Source organism: Sinocyclocheilus grahami, unplaced genomic scaffold (genome assembly GCF_001515645.1).
Source record: "Sinocyclocheilus grahami isolate Dianchi unplaced genomic scaffold, SAMN03320097.WGS_v1.1 scaffold221.1, whole genome shotgun sequence".
Taxonomy (NCBI): domain Eukaryota; kingdom Metazoa; phylum Chordata; class Actinopteri; order Cypriniformes; family Cyprinidae; genus Sinocyclocheilus; species Sinocyclocheilus grahami.
The window spans coordinates 249974-269088 of NW_015505400.1; the positions used below are offsets into that span (position 1 = coordinate 249974).

Sequence of the window (19115 nt, forward strand, 5' to 3'; positions counted from 1 at the left end):
TTTTATATAAAATATTTATAATATTTATGTATATGTAATTATGATTGACCATTGTTTATATACATTTATCTGCGTTTCAAATATATTAATGTTATATATATATATATATATATATATATATATATATTTGTTTTTTTAATAAGCTAAATAATACATATTTGACATTTTATGACATACATACACTATTGTCGTAAGTAGCTCCCAGGTCTTTGAAGGGAGCAGATGTTACTGCTTAATCTGAACATTTTTGGTCTTGTTTTCTCATTCTTTAAATCATTGTCCTGAGCATATTACGTTACACATTTACTTACAATGTCAAAGGAAGGAGCTCATCAGGGTGGTGTGAGTAATGTTATTAAGTCATGGAGCACTTTTCATTAGCAATAGCAGTCTGTTATGTATTGGATATCATGTAATTAAGTGAGTATGGAGTTCCCACAGTTGCTGTGGATGAGATAACATAGCATACCCATGAGCCTCTGACGAGAAGCTGTTGAGGCGCTGATTCCTTTGAAACTGTATAAACAAACATGTTACATAAAAGTTTGACAAGCAGAGAAGCACACTGATCTGACGCACACAAGATACTGATTACAGAACTGTCTGAATATCCTGCGATTTCAAGCTAGATGAGTTTGATAAGCGTAGGGTTTGCTAGTTTGCTTTGGCTCTCGCAGCATTGGTGTGTAATAGGTCAGAAAGACATCAAACCACAGGAGGATCCAGAGCCTCGTGTTTTTACTGATAGTCATTGTGTTCTGCTAGGAGTGTGTGTGTGTGTGTGTGTGTGTGTGTGCGTGCTACTCCATTTAGAAAGACCACTCTCTGAAAACGTGCTGTTACACGTGAAGTTAGAGTGGGTGTGTCTTCATTGTTTTCCGTGGATAGAAGAGAGGAGCAGATGCTGTGTGTGTGTGTGTGTGTGTGTGTGTGTGTATATATATATATATATATATATATATATATATATATATATATATATATATATAACATAAATATATACATTTATAAACTAAAACTAAAATGTTTCGTTACTTGAAATAAAATGTTATATATATATACATATACATACTGTCTTTAAATATTACTTTATTTCAGCTATTTGCCAAGTCATCATTTCTCATTTTCATTTAAAGTTGAAGTACAATAACTTATTCTAAAAAAAGAAAAAATACTATATAGACAAAGCAATAATAAAAACGATGACAAAACACAACAAAAGTACTACAATTTTAGCTAAACTTAAAGTTAAAACAGAAAATATAAAAATAAAATCTAATTCAGATGAATAAATAGTATAGGTTAAAGATTATTGTATAAACTCAACAATTAAGGGCAGACAAATATTATTATAATTAATAGTTTTTTGGGGGTTTTTTTTCAAAAAATTGCTTTGAATTATTATAATTCTTTTTAAAATTTTGGTTTCAGTTTTTAGCCTAATCTAGAATCTTTGGAATCTGTTGAAAAATATGATATACACGTATCAACAGGCTTCTGCAATGAAAACAAAAATGGTGTAGGATATCATTTGAAAAACTATTTTCATTCAGAAATTGCAAGTAGATGTCAAATAATTACAGAGAAATGGCAAGTAACGCATTGAATCATGAAATTTTGATGTAGAAAGACCGAAATACTATTTTCTTGTTTTTATTGACGACTATGAATTTTTTTTACAGTCGATAATTCAGCAAGTTGCAACTGTAAGCAACTAAATTCTAACAAAAGCCACTTAATCAAGTTGTCTGATACACAGCCTGCTCTGGATTTCCACATTAATCCATGTTTCTTCATCACCCTCACATGTAAAAATATATATATATATATATATATATATATATATATATATATATATATATATATATATATATATATATATATATACGGTTAGGGATGCACGATATATCTTCTGCACATGCATTTCAGGTCAGGTTTTCTTGCTCCATCCAAACAATTAATGCATATCTTTGAATGAGCGCTGTAGCGTATACTTCAACCACTCAGGTAATGTCAGAACGACCCATTTCAGGGGCTGCCAAAATTTAAATTTTTAATATCAGTCAGAGCTATAGAAATGCATATTAATATTTACAAGTAAATCTCCGTATTATGCGTAGGCTAGCCTACTTTCTATCTGCCCCCCCCTAAATCTAGTTTTGACGTCCATCAGGGGGGATCAAGCCTTCTCTAGGGGGGGTCAGACCCCCCCAACCCCCCCCTGTAATTCGCACCCTGATCTCAACCCTATTCAATCTAATAGAGCCTGTTCTTCCTCAGTTCTCATCGCGGCCACTAGGAGTCACTCTGGCTGCTCTTGTTCTCTCAGGTTATTGGTCTATGGCACAGAAATGTACAGGAGCCGTTCTTCTGCACTCAAAGCATAGGTTACTGTAATCACATCTCCAGACTCATATATTGTGACGACAGCGTTTCCTCTCTGCAGCTCTTATCTGACTGCAAAGCTGTAGAGTGGCATGTTGACTGTGCTAATCTGTGTCTTTGTGGTGTGACCTCTTCTTCCCCTCTCTGATTTACAGCCCATCGTATGCAAACACACAACCTGAAGATACAGCGTCACCGGTTTAGTCATTTGTCCTTTTTTGTCTGAATTGATGATTGCAATAACAGTAGTGTTATTCAGAGGTTAACAAGAGGTGTTGTTCAGTTTAGAAAAAAATCAATTCAACTTCTTGTGTTATAGTATTTAATAAAGTTCAGTTTGTGTATGTGTGTATTAGCTGTCCGATTGTGACCTCCCTCTGTGGGAGACAGAAACTGAACATTTAAACACCTCACTGGCTTTTTCATGTGTTGTGTGAAGAATGGTTTGAATATTCTTGCTTTTCAGCAGCTTAGAGACAGTTTATTTTATGTCGGTGAACCAACACCTCGATCCAGGTCTCATTTACATTTAGTGCTGTCAAACGATTAATCGCATCCAAAATAAAAGTTTTTGTTTGCATAATATATGTGTGTGTTCTGTGTATATTTATTATGTACTGTATATATTAGTGCACACTCATACAGTATATATTTTGAAAATATTTACATGTATTTACATGTTTGTTTATATTAATAAAATGTATATTATAAATAAATATATTTAATGTATAAACAACATATTTTTCTGAAATATATACATGCGTGTGTGTATTTGTTTATACACAATAAATATAAACAGCATGCATACATATATTATGTAAACAAAAACTTATATTTTGGATGCGATTAATCGCGATTAATCGTTTGACAGCACTATTTATATTTTACCTTGTGAAACTGCAAATATGCCTTGTAAACTAGGACTTTGTCTGGTCATACAACCTTTAAGCTGTTCATCTGGAGATACTGTATCTGTGCAGATACCTGCGGACTGTTATGAGAAGCTCGAGTTACTCAGTTGTGTTCTCATATTTCCATTGCAGTGTTTGCTATTACAGTAAAGACAGGTTGCCATTTTCATTGTTTTCCTGCTCTCAGACAGAGAGGATGTTGTTTGCTTTCTGTAGTGAGGGTATTGGGGTCTTGGAGGGCGGTGGGTTTCATACTTTACGCTCTTTGAGTTTATTCTGGTAATAGACTGTACTTATTTTGTCCTGGCTCGAAAATAAACAAGCTAATTTTATCCAGGCACCAGATGCAGCCATATATATGCATGCATGTATGTATGTACAGTGGTGTGAAAAAGTGTTGGCCCCCTTCCTGATTTCTTATTTTTTTTGCATATTTGTCACACTTTAATGTTTCAGATCATCAAACAAATGTAAATATTAGTCAAAGATAACTCAAGTGAACACAACAATATATGTGCAATTTTTTAAAACCGTAAAACAGCATGATTTTAACAGTTTTTCATGCATATTGTTGTATCATAATTTTTTTAATTGATTAATTGGTCATTTATCAAACTCACCATTTGACTTTTAATATACAGTGGTGTGAAAAAGTGTTGGCCCCCTTCCTGATTTCTTATTTTTTTGCATGTTTGTCACACTTTAATGTTTGAGATCATCAAACAAATTTAAATATTAGTCAAAGACAACACAAGTGAACACAACATGCAGCTTTTAAATGAAGGTTTTTATTATTAAGGGAAAACAAAATCCAAAAATTTTAGTCAGAGACAATTTTATAATGTTTTCTGAAGGATCACGTTACACTGAAGACTGAAATAATGATGCTGAAAATGCAGCTTTGAATCACAGGAATAAATTAAATTTTTAAATATATTTACATAGAAAAAAGCTATTTTAAATAGTTATAATATGTCACTATATTACTGTTTTTTGTTTTTTAAAATATATTTAGTAATAAAAAAATGCAGCCTTGGTGAGCATGAGAGACTTCTTTTAAAAACATAAAGTAATTATTCCAAACATTTGACCGCTAGTATATTGTTAGCAAATTATTGCAAATTCATTGTGAATATTCATTATATCATCAGCCTAGATAAATGACTCTGCCCTTTCATTAGCTTTATCTGTGTTCTTGAAGTTCCTTCCATCTGTAAAGAAAAGCTCAGCTCTTCAAATCATCCCTTTTCTGCCCGTTTTGACCCCAATCTCCTCTAATGCGCTGCATCTGAGGCCGGATATTATTCCCTATATTGTATTGCTTCTCATCTGATTCATGTTCTCGAAATAGAGCCGCATCGCGGGCATTCTGCGCGTGTATATTTAGCTGGTCTATTGACCAGAGCGGATCTCATAAAGGGATTGATCTGCTTGAAGAATAAAAATGGAGGCTTTTACAGCCTCAGGCTCCGAGGTGCTTTTGGGAACCGGATGGTTTTCATTGTGACAAAGTTAATCAAACTAATCCCACACTTGTTTCTGTTTTATCATTTGGCCTGCACATCTCTCAGGTAATTGTGCATGAATCTTCCATTCTCCAAAAAGTTTGTTTCGTCAGCCTTTGCACACCTTGCCTACATAGCTACATTTTGAACATTTATTATTATTATTAATTATTATTATCCTTAAGTTTTACCTTTAATCTAATCTTTTAAAAAAAAAGCGTATTCAAGCACACCTAGTTCTGCTAGTGGATATCTATTCTACTTGCATCTGAGTGCCAGAGCAAAGCTCTTTGATTATCTTTTTGGCAAATCCAGTTATTTTGATCTTACCCAAAAGCCCTCATCACTCTGTAAATGTGACATTGTTTAAGTTGCTTGTAGATGATAGAGATTGTAGAGAGTCGACTGTACCTTTGGTGACTTCCTCATGAGAGTTTCTGCAGTCGAGATTTACCACCCTAGACATTTAACTTGTTTACAGGTGTTTTCGTTCAGCCTGACTGCCTGAATTAGCTCGTCTGCGGCTAATGCATTCCCCAATTACAAATGTGTCCACCGTGTGCCATGATGGACAACGTGAATGTCTGTGAAAGCAAACAGCACTGACCCCAGGAGAGGTTTCATCTCATCAGTGTGATGAAGAGGAAATGCCAAGGGATTACAGATATTATCCAGAGACAGAGAGACACCCACAGTGAGACCACCTTCCCCTCCGGCAGGCCGGTGAAGGTTTGATGTGCCTCTGTAATGAAGCTCTCAGCTCTGCTCTGTTTGCTGTTTGAGTTGCTGTGTCTTTGATGGCTGCGTCACAGCCCCAGAAAGGCAGTAGCTCGCAGCCTGGCTGATATCTGGGGCAGAGACATGTAGCCGTGGCATTAAAGGAGATTTGCAGACCCAGAGGAAAATTTCATTGCTCTGAGGTTGCTCTCTTTCCAGGCTTGTGGAGTTCTCGATCAGTTGTCACTTAAGAATCGATTCTGTTTCTTTTAAAATTCACAGGAGACCTAAAAACACAAATGAGACTGTAGTTGATATGCAGTATAAGTGTACAGCTATAACCTTAATGTATAGAGTATATCTCAGATCATAGCTTGAGACATTGTTGGGCTCAGAGAAGACGTGTGAAATTGCTGCAAATCTAAGAAGCATTTGCTTTCCATTTAATCTTGATTAAAGCAGTGTCTTTCTTAGATGTATTTGGAACAGTGTAGTTGCTCAGAGGTTGCTTTTCTATATCTAAAGAGACTGAGTGGAGTTTGCAATGATGTTTAAGTATTTAAGAAACACAAATGAGACCATTGTTGACATGCATTAAGAGTTTTGTGTAATGTGGTTAGTCTGGGAAGAATCTGATTAAATGTTTGAGTTGAAGTCTGCAATCAAAAGAAACTGATCTCAACATTATCTTGTCAATTCAGAAAGAGCTTTATTGCCAAGTATGTTTGCACATACAAGGAATTTGTTATAGTGTCACAAGCTTCCAGTACACGGAGACAACAACAACACACAGATAATAAAAATGAGATGTGAATAAAATACACATGCATAAATATAAACCACAAAAAATAATAAATTGTATGTACAGGTGTGGTATAGATGGAATAGGAATAGAATAAACTAAAAAGAGTTGTAGGGATGTACTAGGGTTTAGGGTGATAAATAAATTCAGTTTGAGACATTGTTGAGATCTTTCTGAAACTCTGTAGAAAACATCTGCAAAACAAGAGTTAAATTCCACGTATCATTTTTTTTTCCATATAGAAAAAAACGTGGCATTAAAGAGATACCACTTATGTTTCTTTCTCAGATGGCCACAAGAGCATTTTATTGCTCAGACAGCGATTAGATAATACGGCTTTGAAAGAATATGATGAAAAATATTCAAGTTTATTCAGTCAAATCTCAGACTTTTGTATCTTTACAAATTACAGCAAAGTTTGAGACATTGTTGAGAACTCTGAAATTCTAGTCACATTTGACAATACCAGTGAGACAAATCTGAGATATGAGAGACCTAATCTCAATCTTGTTTTAGAGAAAATATTAATATTAAAGCAGTTATTTGTGAGTTTCCTAGGTGCCTAGAGGAACAATGTGTGGAACAACTGGTTCCTCCTTTATGACTCCGGAGACTTAATGGAGTTGTCAATTAAGTATCAACTTCATTTACATATGTTTTTTTTTTTTTTTTCACCTTCAGCACATTTTTGGCATCCAGTAAAAAATTAGACTTGTCAAATGAATGTGGATAGTCTGATGAAAAATGTTTGAGTTCTGTTTTCGTGCTCGGTTCATTTGAATTTGGAAGAGTTGTAGAGAAAGATTCAAATTAAATTCATATTCAAATATCCAGGCTTTTGAATTCTTTGCAAATCAGAGCACAGTTTGAGACATTGTTGACATTGATTTCTTCTGACATTCTAGAGGAGAAGCATTGCAAAAAGAGATTGCTGAAAGTCTGCAAAACAAACTTTCAAATGCATTTATTCATTCAACATTTCATCTGTCGTACCCCAAAATAACTTTTTCACGCTCCGAGATTGCTCATTCATAACTCAGATAATTTAGCTTTGGATGAGTTGAGATAAAGTTCATATATATGTTTAATCTCCAGTTATGAGAAACCATTGAGATTTTAAAGAATCCTCATTTGTGATTTTTCATTCGTCGTAGCACAGACAAACATTTTACTGTCAGATCGTTTGAATTTGTTGACAATACTAAAGATCATATTCAAATCTCAATCATTTGACTCGCAGCGATCGTGTTGAGATCTCTTCTCTTATCTGAAACTCTAGACACATGTGACATTACCCAGCCCTTTTCTCAGGAGACAAAATCTGAGACGCAGGTGACTTAATTAGAAGAAACAATTCAGATGCTTCTTTCCTGTAGGTATATTTAACTGCAGGAGAAGCGAGAGGAGTTGGAGATGAGAACGCTTTGAGAAAATCTGCTCGTGGGGGAGGTTAGAGAGGAAAGCAGGGGGTGGAAGATGTGAATGAAAGTAAGACTGAAGAGAGACATGGAGAGAGGAGGGGCTTAAGCCGACAAGGAGAGCAGTGGGGAGAAATAAAGAGGCTCTCAGTCACCTCCCCCTCTCTCCTGTGGAGCCGAGCTACATGACCCCAAAAAGAGAGAGAGAGAGAGACTGAGAGAGGGAGGGCGCCTGGAATAAGAGAGTGGCGAGGAGGACAGCGGCGGCAGTTGATGCAGCTCTCCTCAACGTGTCATGGATCTGTGGAGCATTGTGGGACCAGCGTGTGGAATAATTATGCGTCCTGTTCAGGATCCAGTGGAGAGGAAGCCATCAGCCTGATCTCGTGATGCCCTCCGTGTCTCTCAGCTTGCCAGCCGCGCTGGCCGGCCGCGCACGCACCTGGGTCTGCCTGTCCTGCATGTTCTGGGTGAGCCGTGGGTCAGTCCTCTTGACTGGGATGGGTGGGATTGAGGCAGAGAGTGCATTTTCTTGGATAATTCAATGAATTAGATCAGTGCTGGTTGTTTCATTGCACACGTCACGTTTTAAGTGTTTTTTATGTTTGGGTGCAGAAGGATGTATTTTCTGGGCATTCACTAGCCTGTTGCTTATTGTAGAGAATCATCTTAGATGTTGATACTTAAATACAACCTCATTGAGAACTCGAAGTCTGTTGAGTTAAACAACCTTTGAGGTTCTTATGGGCCTCAAGGATAGAAAAATGACTTTTTTCTTCTTCTAGACAAACACAGCATTAAATGGAGACTTTAGCATCTTGAATTTTCCATAATCTACTTAACTCAGAAAGTGAAGATAAAAGTGAATATTAAATATCTGTCATACGGCTTCAGAAGACATGTACTGCATGCACTATAGAGCGCAAGTGATATGGACTACTTTGATTAAAGAACTCAGTGAATTAGATTTGCTGGAGCAGTGGGCTTAAGTGTCTTTCAATATATGTTTTGGTGCAAATAGAAGTATTTTCTGGACATTCACTAGCCTGTTGCTTGACTGTTCGCCATATGCTGTGTTTTTAAGAAATGGAGTGCTCAACATTGTCATCATTGGTTCATCTAATTAAAACTCATGCCAGAATGGTTGTGGTGGAATATCCAAGCTGCTCTTTTCCATGCAACAACAGTAGACTCATATGGCTAAGCTCCAAAAGGGACCATAAACGTCATTATTTTAAGACTGTCAGTGATTATTTTCATCTGAGGAGACTTATTCAATTCTCATATTCATTTTATATCACTATACGTTCACATTATTTCAGCAGAGACTGCATTTGCATTGAAAAGTCAGTGAATTCGATCAGAGCTTGGATCAGAGCTTTTGTTTTGGTGCAGATGGGTGTATTTTCTGGAAGTTGACTAGCCTGTTGTTCTATGCTGTGGTTTGAAGAAAAGGTTTGCTCAAAAGTTTTCACCTCGTTGAAACTCAAGAACATTCATGCCAGAATGGTTGTAGTGATTATCTCAGTCTGAGACATGGATAAGAAGAGTGAGATTAAATGGAGTAAAGTGTTTTCTCTCCAGAGGAAAAAGGTCCTCAATTTGATCTTGGTCTATAATCAGATTTGCAAAGATTATCTGTCAAGTCTGAAATTACGATTTAAATTCAAATATTTCTCATCCATTTCTCACATGCATTTTATGTCTCGATACTTTCGCTTAATTTAAATGTGAGAAGCAGGAGAAAATCTCAGAGGAAACAAGTGCAAAAATCTGTATTTGCTCTTATTTTAATTTTGTATTGGAGAAACAATTGAGACATTTTCTCGCTTGTGATGTTTGTTTTTAGGGACCACAATCTCAGATTTCGCTGTGGAAGAGTTTGTTGAGATTCATATTCCAATCTCAAAGCGTTTGAGTCTTGCCAAATCAGAGCACAGTTTGAGACATTGTTGAGATTTCTTTTGAAATTCTAGGAGGCGGCACATTGCAAAGTGAGTTTGCTGAAAAGTTAGTCCATTTACTCCAATTTATTCATTTTAGACTTAGATACGTCTCATCCAATTCTCATATTCATTTGATATCTCCATACTTTCACTTTATTTCAACAAATGTCCCATTTATGTCAATCTTGATGTCTTCAAAGAATTGTAAGAGAAGCATCTTAGATAAAGTTTGTGAGAACGCCATATTAAGTCTCTCCTGAGTTAAAAGAGAGCAATGTATTATTCTTCTGGGCCTCAAGGACAGAAAATGCAAAATATTTTTTTTCTCCTAAACCACAATGTGATTAAATAGAGACTTTTGCGTCTCAGATTTCCAGTAACCTACATGTATCTCACGAGGGAAGATGATAAAAGTGAATAATGACTTCAATTTCAGTCACACAAAGCTGTCATACGACTTAAGATGTCGTCATATGGATTACATTTTACTACTTTTTGGAGCTTGATGGAATAAATTACCATCCACTTTCATTTTATGCAATAGAGCAGCTTGGGCATTCGCCCGATGGGTGAGTAAACGATGACAAAGTTGTCACTTTTGGGTGAAGTATTCCTTTAACTGTCACTCGGCCGATGGTTGTGTTCTCTCCTCTTTCTCTCTGGTCATTCACTCTCTCCGACCTCTCCGGTCTCTTAATTAGCATTCCGCTTTAGTGAATGGAGTGGAAAGGGATCCCAAATCCTCCTAAAGCTCAGGCACTTTTTGAATATAGTGGGAGCCTTTCAGACTGTGATTCTGCAGTCCTGCTGCACTGGCATTGGAGGAATGGGCTTTGCAGGGACGAGGACTCTGTCTACAGCTGTAGATGTCATCATATATGATGAGAAGATGCGGGAAACAGGCGCTCAGAATGAAGCAGATGTGATTTATTCACTAGCGGCATCCAAAACGAAATCCCTGGGTCCAAACTCTATATTTGGCATGGGTTTGAGTACCTGCTGAGGAGGGATGACATTGTGAATGGAAAGAGACATGTTGAAGAGAAACCTGTCCTGATGTCAGCAGAGGACAAAGCAGAAGTAACAGAAAAAGAGCAGGCAACATCCAATACCTAAAAGCTCAGAATGCACTTCCTCCGAACTCTGAATTATAAATGAACTGTCTGAGACTTTTAGGTCTAGCTGGGCTGGACACTCTTGTTTGTGAATTTCTTTGAAAGTGTGTTGAAACAAAGGTGTATTGAAGGCTTGATCACAAGCAAAACATATTGGTAATACTTAAAGTTAAGATTGAATTTGCTGACATTAGTTAGTCCATTAGGTATTATGATCTAATTATGAACATTAATCTTAATTTTCATTTTAAATATATAATATTAATTTTGAATGTTTCAAAATTTATATATATTGATATACATATATATATTGTTTATAAAACATTAATGTTAAAGGGTTAGTTCATCCAAAAATTTACATTTTGCCATCATCAAATCAATGGCTACCATCAACGGTTTATATATAAATCAGACCACCTTGTAAAGTGTTATCATGTTCATTTTATGTAAAAAAAAAAAGCATGCATTAACTAACGTATTGAATGATACTCTGACGAATTTTCAAGATATTACAGTTAATGTGCAATTTGCAGATTGCTTTGATTCTGTAATGTGATGTATTTCCAAATGAAACTGGATATTCAGTAAGGACAACAACAAAAAAAAAAAGTTAAAAAAGTAATGCAGTACTTGATTTAAACCATTAGTAATTGATTGGATCGTGAAAAGTGGGCATTACCAAAACAGAGTCAGGTGGTTCAGTGGAAGGCTAAAAAGGAAAGTTGTTGCAGAAGCAGAGAAAGTTAGTGAAGGACATTTTAAAAATTATTATTATTTGGAATAATATGCATTGCTAAGTGGGGCAAAATATGAACAGTAACGTATAAATAGGGTGTGTTTTTAATCTTATTTTAAGCTTTGACTACAGTTGGCTTAAAATTAGGTTTTGTCCATGAAATACAATTCTTATTGTTTTGCACTCAGGAAAATGTTGCATGCAGCTTTAGCATAAAGACCTCTGAGACGAAGTGTTGCTTACAAACGCCGGCTCTCTGCCACTCAGCCAATGCAAATATTGATGCATCTTGAGCTGTCTGAGAGGTCAAAGAGCTTATTGCAGTGATCAATGTCCATTAACACTCCAGATCAATCAACAGCAAACAAGTTGCACTGTACAGTGTTGGAAGTGTCTGTGGGCGGCTCATTTTATTTATTTTTTTGAGCCATTCAGTTAAGCACCAGCACAAGATAAATCTTCATACATATAAATATTGATTTACAAAATTAATATTCAGGTACATATTCATTCCTCTGAGCATTGCAGTCATTTCTAGTAGATCACCTCTGATTTTCTCCGACTAATGAATCTGTGGTCTTTGAAGTCACTCAGCGTATGATTTACTCTTGCACTTCTCATCATTGTTGGCTTTTGAATTCCACTTTAATGACCTCATGCTCTACAAGCTCTTCGTCCCTCTATCAAATCTGCCTGTGAATGGCCCCTATAATTTTGGCAGATTCAAAATTAGAACATCTGGTTGCCTTCATAATAGATCAGCCACGGTTCTTTATCTATCTATCTATCTATCTATCTATCTATCTATCTATCTATCTATCTATCTATCTATCTATCTATCTATCTATCTATCTATCGTTCTATCGTTCTATCGTTCTATCTATCTATCGTTCTATCGTTCTCTATCTATCTATCATTCTGTCGTTCTGTCTATCTATCGTATCAAAATGCTTGTTCCAACGTTAAATCTGTTGTTCTGTCTGCCTGTCGTTCTGTCTATAGTTCTATATCTATTCTGTCTGTCTGAATAATCTGAATTTTTCCTGCGTTTGTCTTATGAATTCACTTAGGAACGAGTGGTTTGTCTAATTGGGGGGAAAATGCTTTAAGCTGTTTCAGAGCAAATGCTGAAAAACTGAAATATTGTTTGAGAATATTTTCTCATATAGTATATATGGAATTTTGTCGAAAGGCTGAAGAATTTGTCTTTGCATCTGTGTGACACTGTAGTGATTCACTGTGTGGAAAGTTAAAGCATGAGTGACAGTCCAGAGGGAACTGTGCCGCCTCTCTGAGTACATTAAAGGCGTTTAACCTTCTCTGTTGATTTATGATACGAGTCTGTGTTCACTTCAGCGGGCAGAGCCGCTCATTAATCCTGTCAATGGAGCCGGTTTCTGGAATGTCTCCTGATCACCACCTTATTTCCATAATATCTCACTTTTCCCTGTTATTCTGTCACCCTCTCTGATTTTCCCCAAGTTTTCTCTATCTCTCTTTTGCCCTTTCCCTTAATCCTCAATCTTGCTGGGTTGCCAGTTTTGATTCTTCTCCTTTTTCAGCATCTGTCAGAGATACAATAATTACTCTTTCAGGTAAAGCTTTTACTTGGACAATGCCTTTTCAAAAGGTACACCTTTGTACTTCATTTACCCCTAAAATGTACATTTCAGTTCCTTAAAGGTATAGATGTAGGGATGTAACAATTAACCGCGAGGCGGTTGAAAATCGATTCAAATATGTGACTATTCAAGTCGGCTGAGATGCTAAACAAATCGCGATTCATTTAGGGGTAGGAGTTTATATGAGTGTATGTCTTACTATGTGTATGTGTAGGGGAACTTACTGTGTATAGAAAAGTTTAGATGGTATTTTTTTATTTTCCTCTTGCCTCTGTATAATGCATATTAAAGTTCATAAGTGCAGCGCTGCTTTGTTTACAGCGGAAACCAAGGAAATGCTTTAAGCGCCACCTGCTGGCAGAGAGTGAATCTGCGTCTCATTCAGCTCGTCTGCTGTTTCGGTTTCATGCAGATATTTTTATGCATAGTTTCACAAAACTGAAGTCAAACAAATCTGTTTTTGCTTCAAATTTAGAAATTATACAATCTAATTTAGATTAAAAACTGCTCATGCTGCATGTATGCAGCATCTTTGTTTGGATCATGATTAAAATGCAGTGGTTGCCTCTAATTTTAAATGGAAAGAGCACAGACAAAGCCTTATTTTATTTATATGAAGATATTTATTTTATTTGTGTTACTTGTTTATTTGATTTGGGGGTTGCTTTTAAATTTCAATTTAGTTTTGTTATTTACATTTACACTAATTTAAATGTTGTCATTTAGCAGACACTTTTATACATAGCGACTAACAAATGACAATAGAAGCAATCAAAACCAGCAAAAGAGCAATAATATGCAAGTATGCACTATATTAGTATATTATTATAGTGATATATTTCAGTTTCACTAAGAAACGTGCAGCATTTTGTCCAAGCAATAATAAAAGGATACATTTCATTTATAATTTGTCTTAAATCTCATTTTGTAAAAAAAATAAAACCGTGAGTCGAATTGTGACGTCAAAATCGTGAATCGAATCGAATCATGAGTTGAGTGAATCGTTACATCCCTACTAATAGTAGAATAAATTACTGAAATATACACTACGTTTCAAAAGTTTTGGGTCAGTAAGTTTTTCAAAATATTTTGTAGTCTCTTGTGCTCACCCAGGCTAAATTTAATCAAAAATATGGCAAAAAGTGTAACCCTGTGATATTAGTATATTATTATAGTGATATATTTCAGTTTCACTAAGAAACGTGCAGCATTTTGTCCAAGCAATAATAAAAGGATACATTTCATTTATAATTTGTCTTAAATCTCATTTTGTAAAAAAAATAAAACCGTGAGTCGAATTGTGACGTCAAAATCGTGAATCGAATCGAATCATGAGTTGAGTGAATCGTTACATCCCTACTAAAGAGTAAAAATTTGTACCTAAATGGTACATATTAGTTTTGAAAGGGTACTGCCACATTGACAGCTTTTGTATCTTATTTTTCTTTTTTTTCGTGAGAATCTACTGTATGGTATGTTGTTCTAAAGTCTGGATTCAATGGTTTGACTGTCTGCTCCATGTTTTTCTGTTTCAAAGCTAGACCGACTGTAGGCAGTTCATGGGTGACTTAAGGTACACATTTGCTTGCTGGAGAGCTGTAGTAAGGCACAAGACGCATCCAGTGCCTCTAAGGCAGTTTGTGTAATTCATCAGAAACTCAATGTCTTGGCAGCATTTCTAGAGGGAGGCCTAACAGGGGGAGTTTTGCCCTGCGTCATGTGGTTTTCATCATGTCAAACTTTACTTGATTATTCTTCATTGGCATTCTTGTTTCATCTCAGTAGGGGGCATTATTTGATGCGAGTTCACTTTGCAGTTCATAAGCAATGCTCAACCAGAGCATCTAAAATAAACAGGGCTGTTTCTTAGTCTTTGTGAATGGAACCAAATGTCTGTGTGGTTTTGAAGCAGACAATGTCATTTTTCACTGATCGACCCACTCTGACTATCGTAATGAAGAAACACTGTATACAGTCAGTCAAAGATGATGTTCATAATGAGAGAGAGTCCTTTCATTCAGTGGCCACTTTAAGGAACTAGTTTTGCTGTTTGTGATCACGTCTTGCATGGCAACTCTTGAAAATTTGTTTTAAAACCACTTTGAAATTGATTTAAGATCTTAGCAGGCATTCTAAAATGCAGATGTGTAATGTGATAAAAATATGCAATTTTTTTTTAAAATGTATCCATTAATATGATTTTAAACCGCTATATTTATCTCTTCTACAGCATATTTAACATTTTGCAGCTTGGGTAACATTTTGATTCAAAATTAATTGGCAGTATGCATGGCTTCAAATAGGATATATCAGATGCTCCCTTGAGAGTGCTCTCTTCAAATAATCTGCCCTTAGTGATTTTAATTTTCAAAATACATTTTGCCCTGTCTTTCTACACTGCTGAATGAGAGCTTGCTTCTTTATTCAGTACAGAAACAGAGTTCGCATGTCTAAGAATGCAGTTCACTCTCTGTCCTCCACCATTGTGCTTGACTGGAGCAGTGTGGTGCTTTTCTTGTCACTGTATGAAGCGCAGGACTAAGTGCTGTGGTTAGTCACACATCAGCATGAGTGGATCTCACCAGCTGCCCAGAGGCCTCGAGACGGAAGAGCTGATTGAGCGGATGATGAGGTATTTAGCAATGAGGTGCTCAGAGCAGAGAAAGAGAATGATGCCTGTACTTTGAGCTCTTTAAACCTGTTTGCAATTATGTTTAAAGTGATAGGAAACCCAGACCTCCTACATGGACCTGTGAACGGTCTTGGGCGGTAAACCAATCAAATTTGTTCTTTTAATTCAGACTGGTGTAATTCATCAATGGCCTGATTTTCAAATAACAAACAACATAATATTTATTTTACACATTAATTTACTTATTTAATTTGCAGAATTTAATTTCAATAGACACAAATCATGATGATGACATTGTTGCATACAACGGATTCAAATGTTTGTCCTGAAACTTTCATTTTGTAAGTAATATTTCAAGATGAACATTTCCTGGACTGAAGCAATAAGTTTACTTGATTATCCTTACATCATTTATTAGACAAATCATGCTAAAATGTGTGTCAGTGTTAAAATACGAGTATCTCAATCAATCACTTGTATCTGTATGACACCTATAACTGTTTTATTTATTATACACTGAATTAAAACAGAATTTTGAAAACTAAGCATTTAAATATCATTTTACTAAGATATGTTATTGGGAGTTATAGTGTGAAAACTGATATTTATATGCATGTTATGTAAGTAGTCTGCTATACTGTTATAAAAATGCCATTGATTTACATTACAAACAAGCAATCAGAGTTTCATCTTACTTTTTGGCCATATGAGTATCAGCATCTGCACCAAATTGCACATTTCTGCTCAGTTTTGGTCTCTGAATAGAATTCTGCTATATATGAGCAATAAAGGACGATGCATCATATGATACTCAAAAAAAAAAAAAAAAAGGTCAATATTCAAATTTAATCTCAAACTGTTCCATTTCAAAAATGTAGATTTTTCAGACTTTTATTTTAAAGCATGTTTTTCTAAAAATACTCTTTATTCTGTACAGTACCCCATGCTGAACATAGCCACGTGCCAGAATCTTTGGCAGACTATGTACTGTATATTTAACTGTATAACCATCTATATTTCAATTCCAGATCAGGAATATGACTCTGAGTTCAGGTCAGGTCGCAGGAACCTTATTTTAGCTGTTAAAGAATGACCAAGTGTTGTCTCTTTATTGGCCTGTCCTATATTAGTTCATGTGATTCAGATTTTGTGACCTCATTTCTATCTCAGGACATCTGTTTCTGTCCTACCAGGTGCCTGTTTGTGCTACACCACACTTAAAGGGACAGTTCGCCCAAAAATGCCACTTCTGTTGATGTTTTTTCACCTACATATGGGATCCAAACCGGTTTGCTATTATTATTTCTGGTGGAGAACGAAAGTAGAAGTTCAACTTAAGCCATACAAGTTTCAAACTCCAAAAAGAACAAAAACACCAAAAAGCACATTAAAAGTAATCCATATAACATGTATATTCCAAGTCTTCTGAAGTCATATGATGCTTTGTGACGGACAGTTAAGTCATTATTCACTAATAATCTTTATCTCTGCCAGTTTTATGGTTTCATATATATATATATATATATATATATATATATATATATATATATATATATATATATATATATATATATATACACACACATAGCTTAATGTTTTTGTGGATACAATTTTTTCACGATTCTTTTGTTAATAGACATTTGAATTAGAAAAAATAGAAATCTTGTAACATTATAAAATTTCAAATGAATTTTTGATGAATTAATACATATTTGTTGAATACTGAACAACACAACACAACACACAACAAAAATCAACACACAACAAAAATCAACTCACAAAACACAACAAAGAACAAAACGAAACACAAAACAAAAATAAAATTCATACTGACTCCAATGGTAGTATATATTCTCGCCTTGGTCCAAAAGCTTTTAGACTGCTGTAGAACTTTCCTCACAATTTTATTTTATTTTTTCAAAATATTCAAACTTCCGGTTTCTAACTGATGCCTTCCCGTTGAGCCCCATATATGTGTCTATAGAGCCTCATGCGTAACTACAGCTCTCATACTATGATTAAGTGTCTATTCTCAGAGTTTAGAAGGCAGTCGGTTGTCTGTGAGATATTGTAAGAGGTGACAAATAAGTAGCTCGTATTCTTGGCTTGGCAGCCTTGTGTAGCTCATGAATGATGGGATATCAGTCGCCTTAGGAGCTTTAGATGCAGACCTCCAGTGACAGCTGGGACTTTGATGCCCAGGATAGTTTGTAGTTATATCATTTATATATATATTGCATGAAATGTCATCATCACTGCTGACCTAGTTGACCATTGTTGTAGAACTTTATAAATGACAGAAATTCCAATTCTGTGCAGTTCTGTGGAGTCCTAATGCACTATAAAGCCATCATTGGCAGCATGTGCATGATGGGATATCAGCCTGCTTTAAGGGCTTTATATGATGTAGACTTCCAGTGACTGTCAGGCAACTTTGTGTGTTTTGTTTTTTTTGGCATTAAATGAAGAATAACTACAAGTCTGTATGGGCCTGCCTATCAGTTCTTTTGTGTTATAAAGTTCTCATAGCATAGTTCTCATAAGCAAGTAATAGTCCACCATCCTTACTCTTGTGTTTGTAGATGAAGAGCAGTAGGTGGTGATTAATATGTTAGTTGATTGTGAATGTAACATCAGGAAGCAAGAGTATAAACATCTTGATGAATACCAGAGACTAAAGGACAAGTTGGAAAGAATGTGACAAGTCAAGTGAAGCCGGGGTAGGTCCAGCAGTGATGGGGGTTCTGGGCTGTGACATAATGGCTTCAGCAGATCCCAGGAAAAATGACTTAATCTGAATCCTGAAGAGAGTGATCATAAGAACAGCTCAGACACTGATCTTCAAGTTCCCAGGACCAGAGACTGACAGAGGAAGACCACCCACAAACATGGGTGAAGAGGGTGAATATACTAGCTTTGTGACAATTTTCTGTAGGTATAGAAGACTAGGGCTGCACGATAAATCGCATGCGATATTTAACACGCATCTTGTCAGAAAAGCCAGTTCTGTAATCAGCGGTAAATCTCCATCACGTGCGTGCTTTCACATTGAGCAGCATTAACTACACAGAGATACGCGTTAAATATCGCATGCGATTTATCGTGCAGCCCTAGTATAGACTGATATCAACCTGATGGATCAAACAAAATTGGTCTGTTTTGACATTTTCAGCACAATTAACTGTTCTGGATTGGTGGATTAATATTTGCAGACAACCTTTTGTGCATGTTTGGAATTTTTTTTTTCCTTCAAATATTTGTTTAGTAATTAAGACTTTGGAATATTTTTGAAATATAATAATTAAAGGGGTCATATGATGCGATTT

The 19115-nt window shown here is 35.7% G+C and overlaps 1 protein-coding gene across 1 annotated transcript in view; it reads left to right on the forward strand.

Moving 5' to 3' along the window:
• Positions 1–7995: 7995 nt before the first annotated feature.
• LOC107596588 (tensin-1-like) overlaps positions 7996–19115 on the forward strand; it is a 188870-nt gene continuing 177750 nt past the window's right edge. The window contains exon 1 of the mRNA XM_016287344.1: positions 7996–8208. Within this exon, the coding sequence (XP_016142830.1) occupies positions 8128–8208 (81 nt within the window). The 5' untranslated portion in view covers positions 7996–8127. The remainder of the gene's footprint in view (positions 8209–19115) is intronic.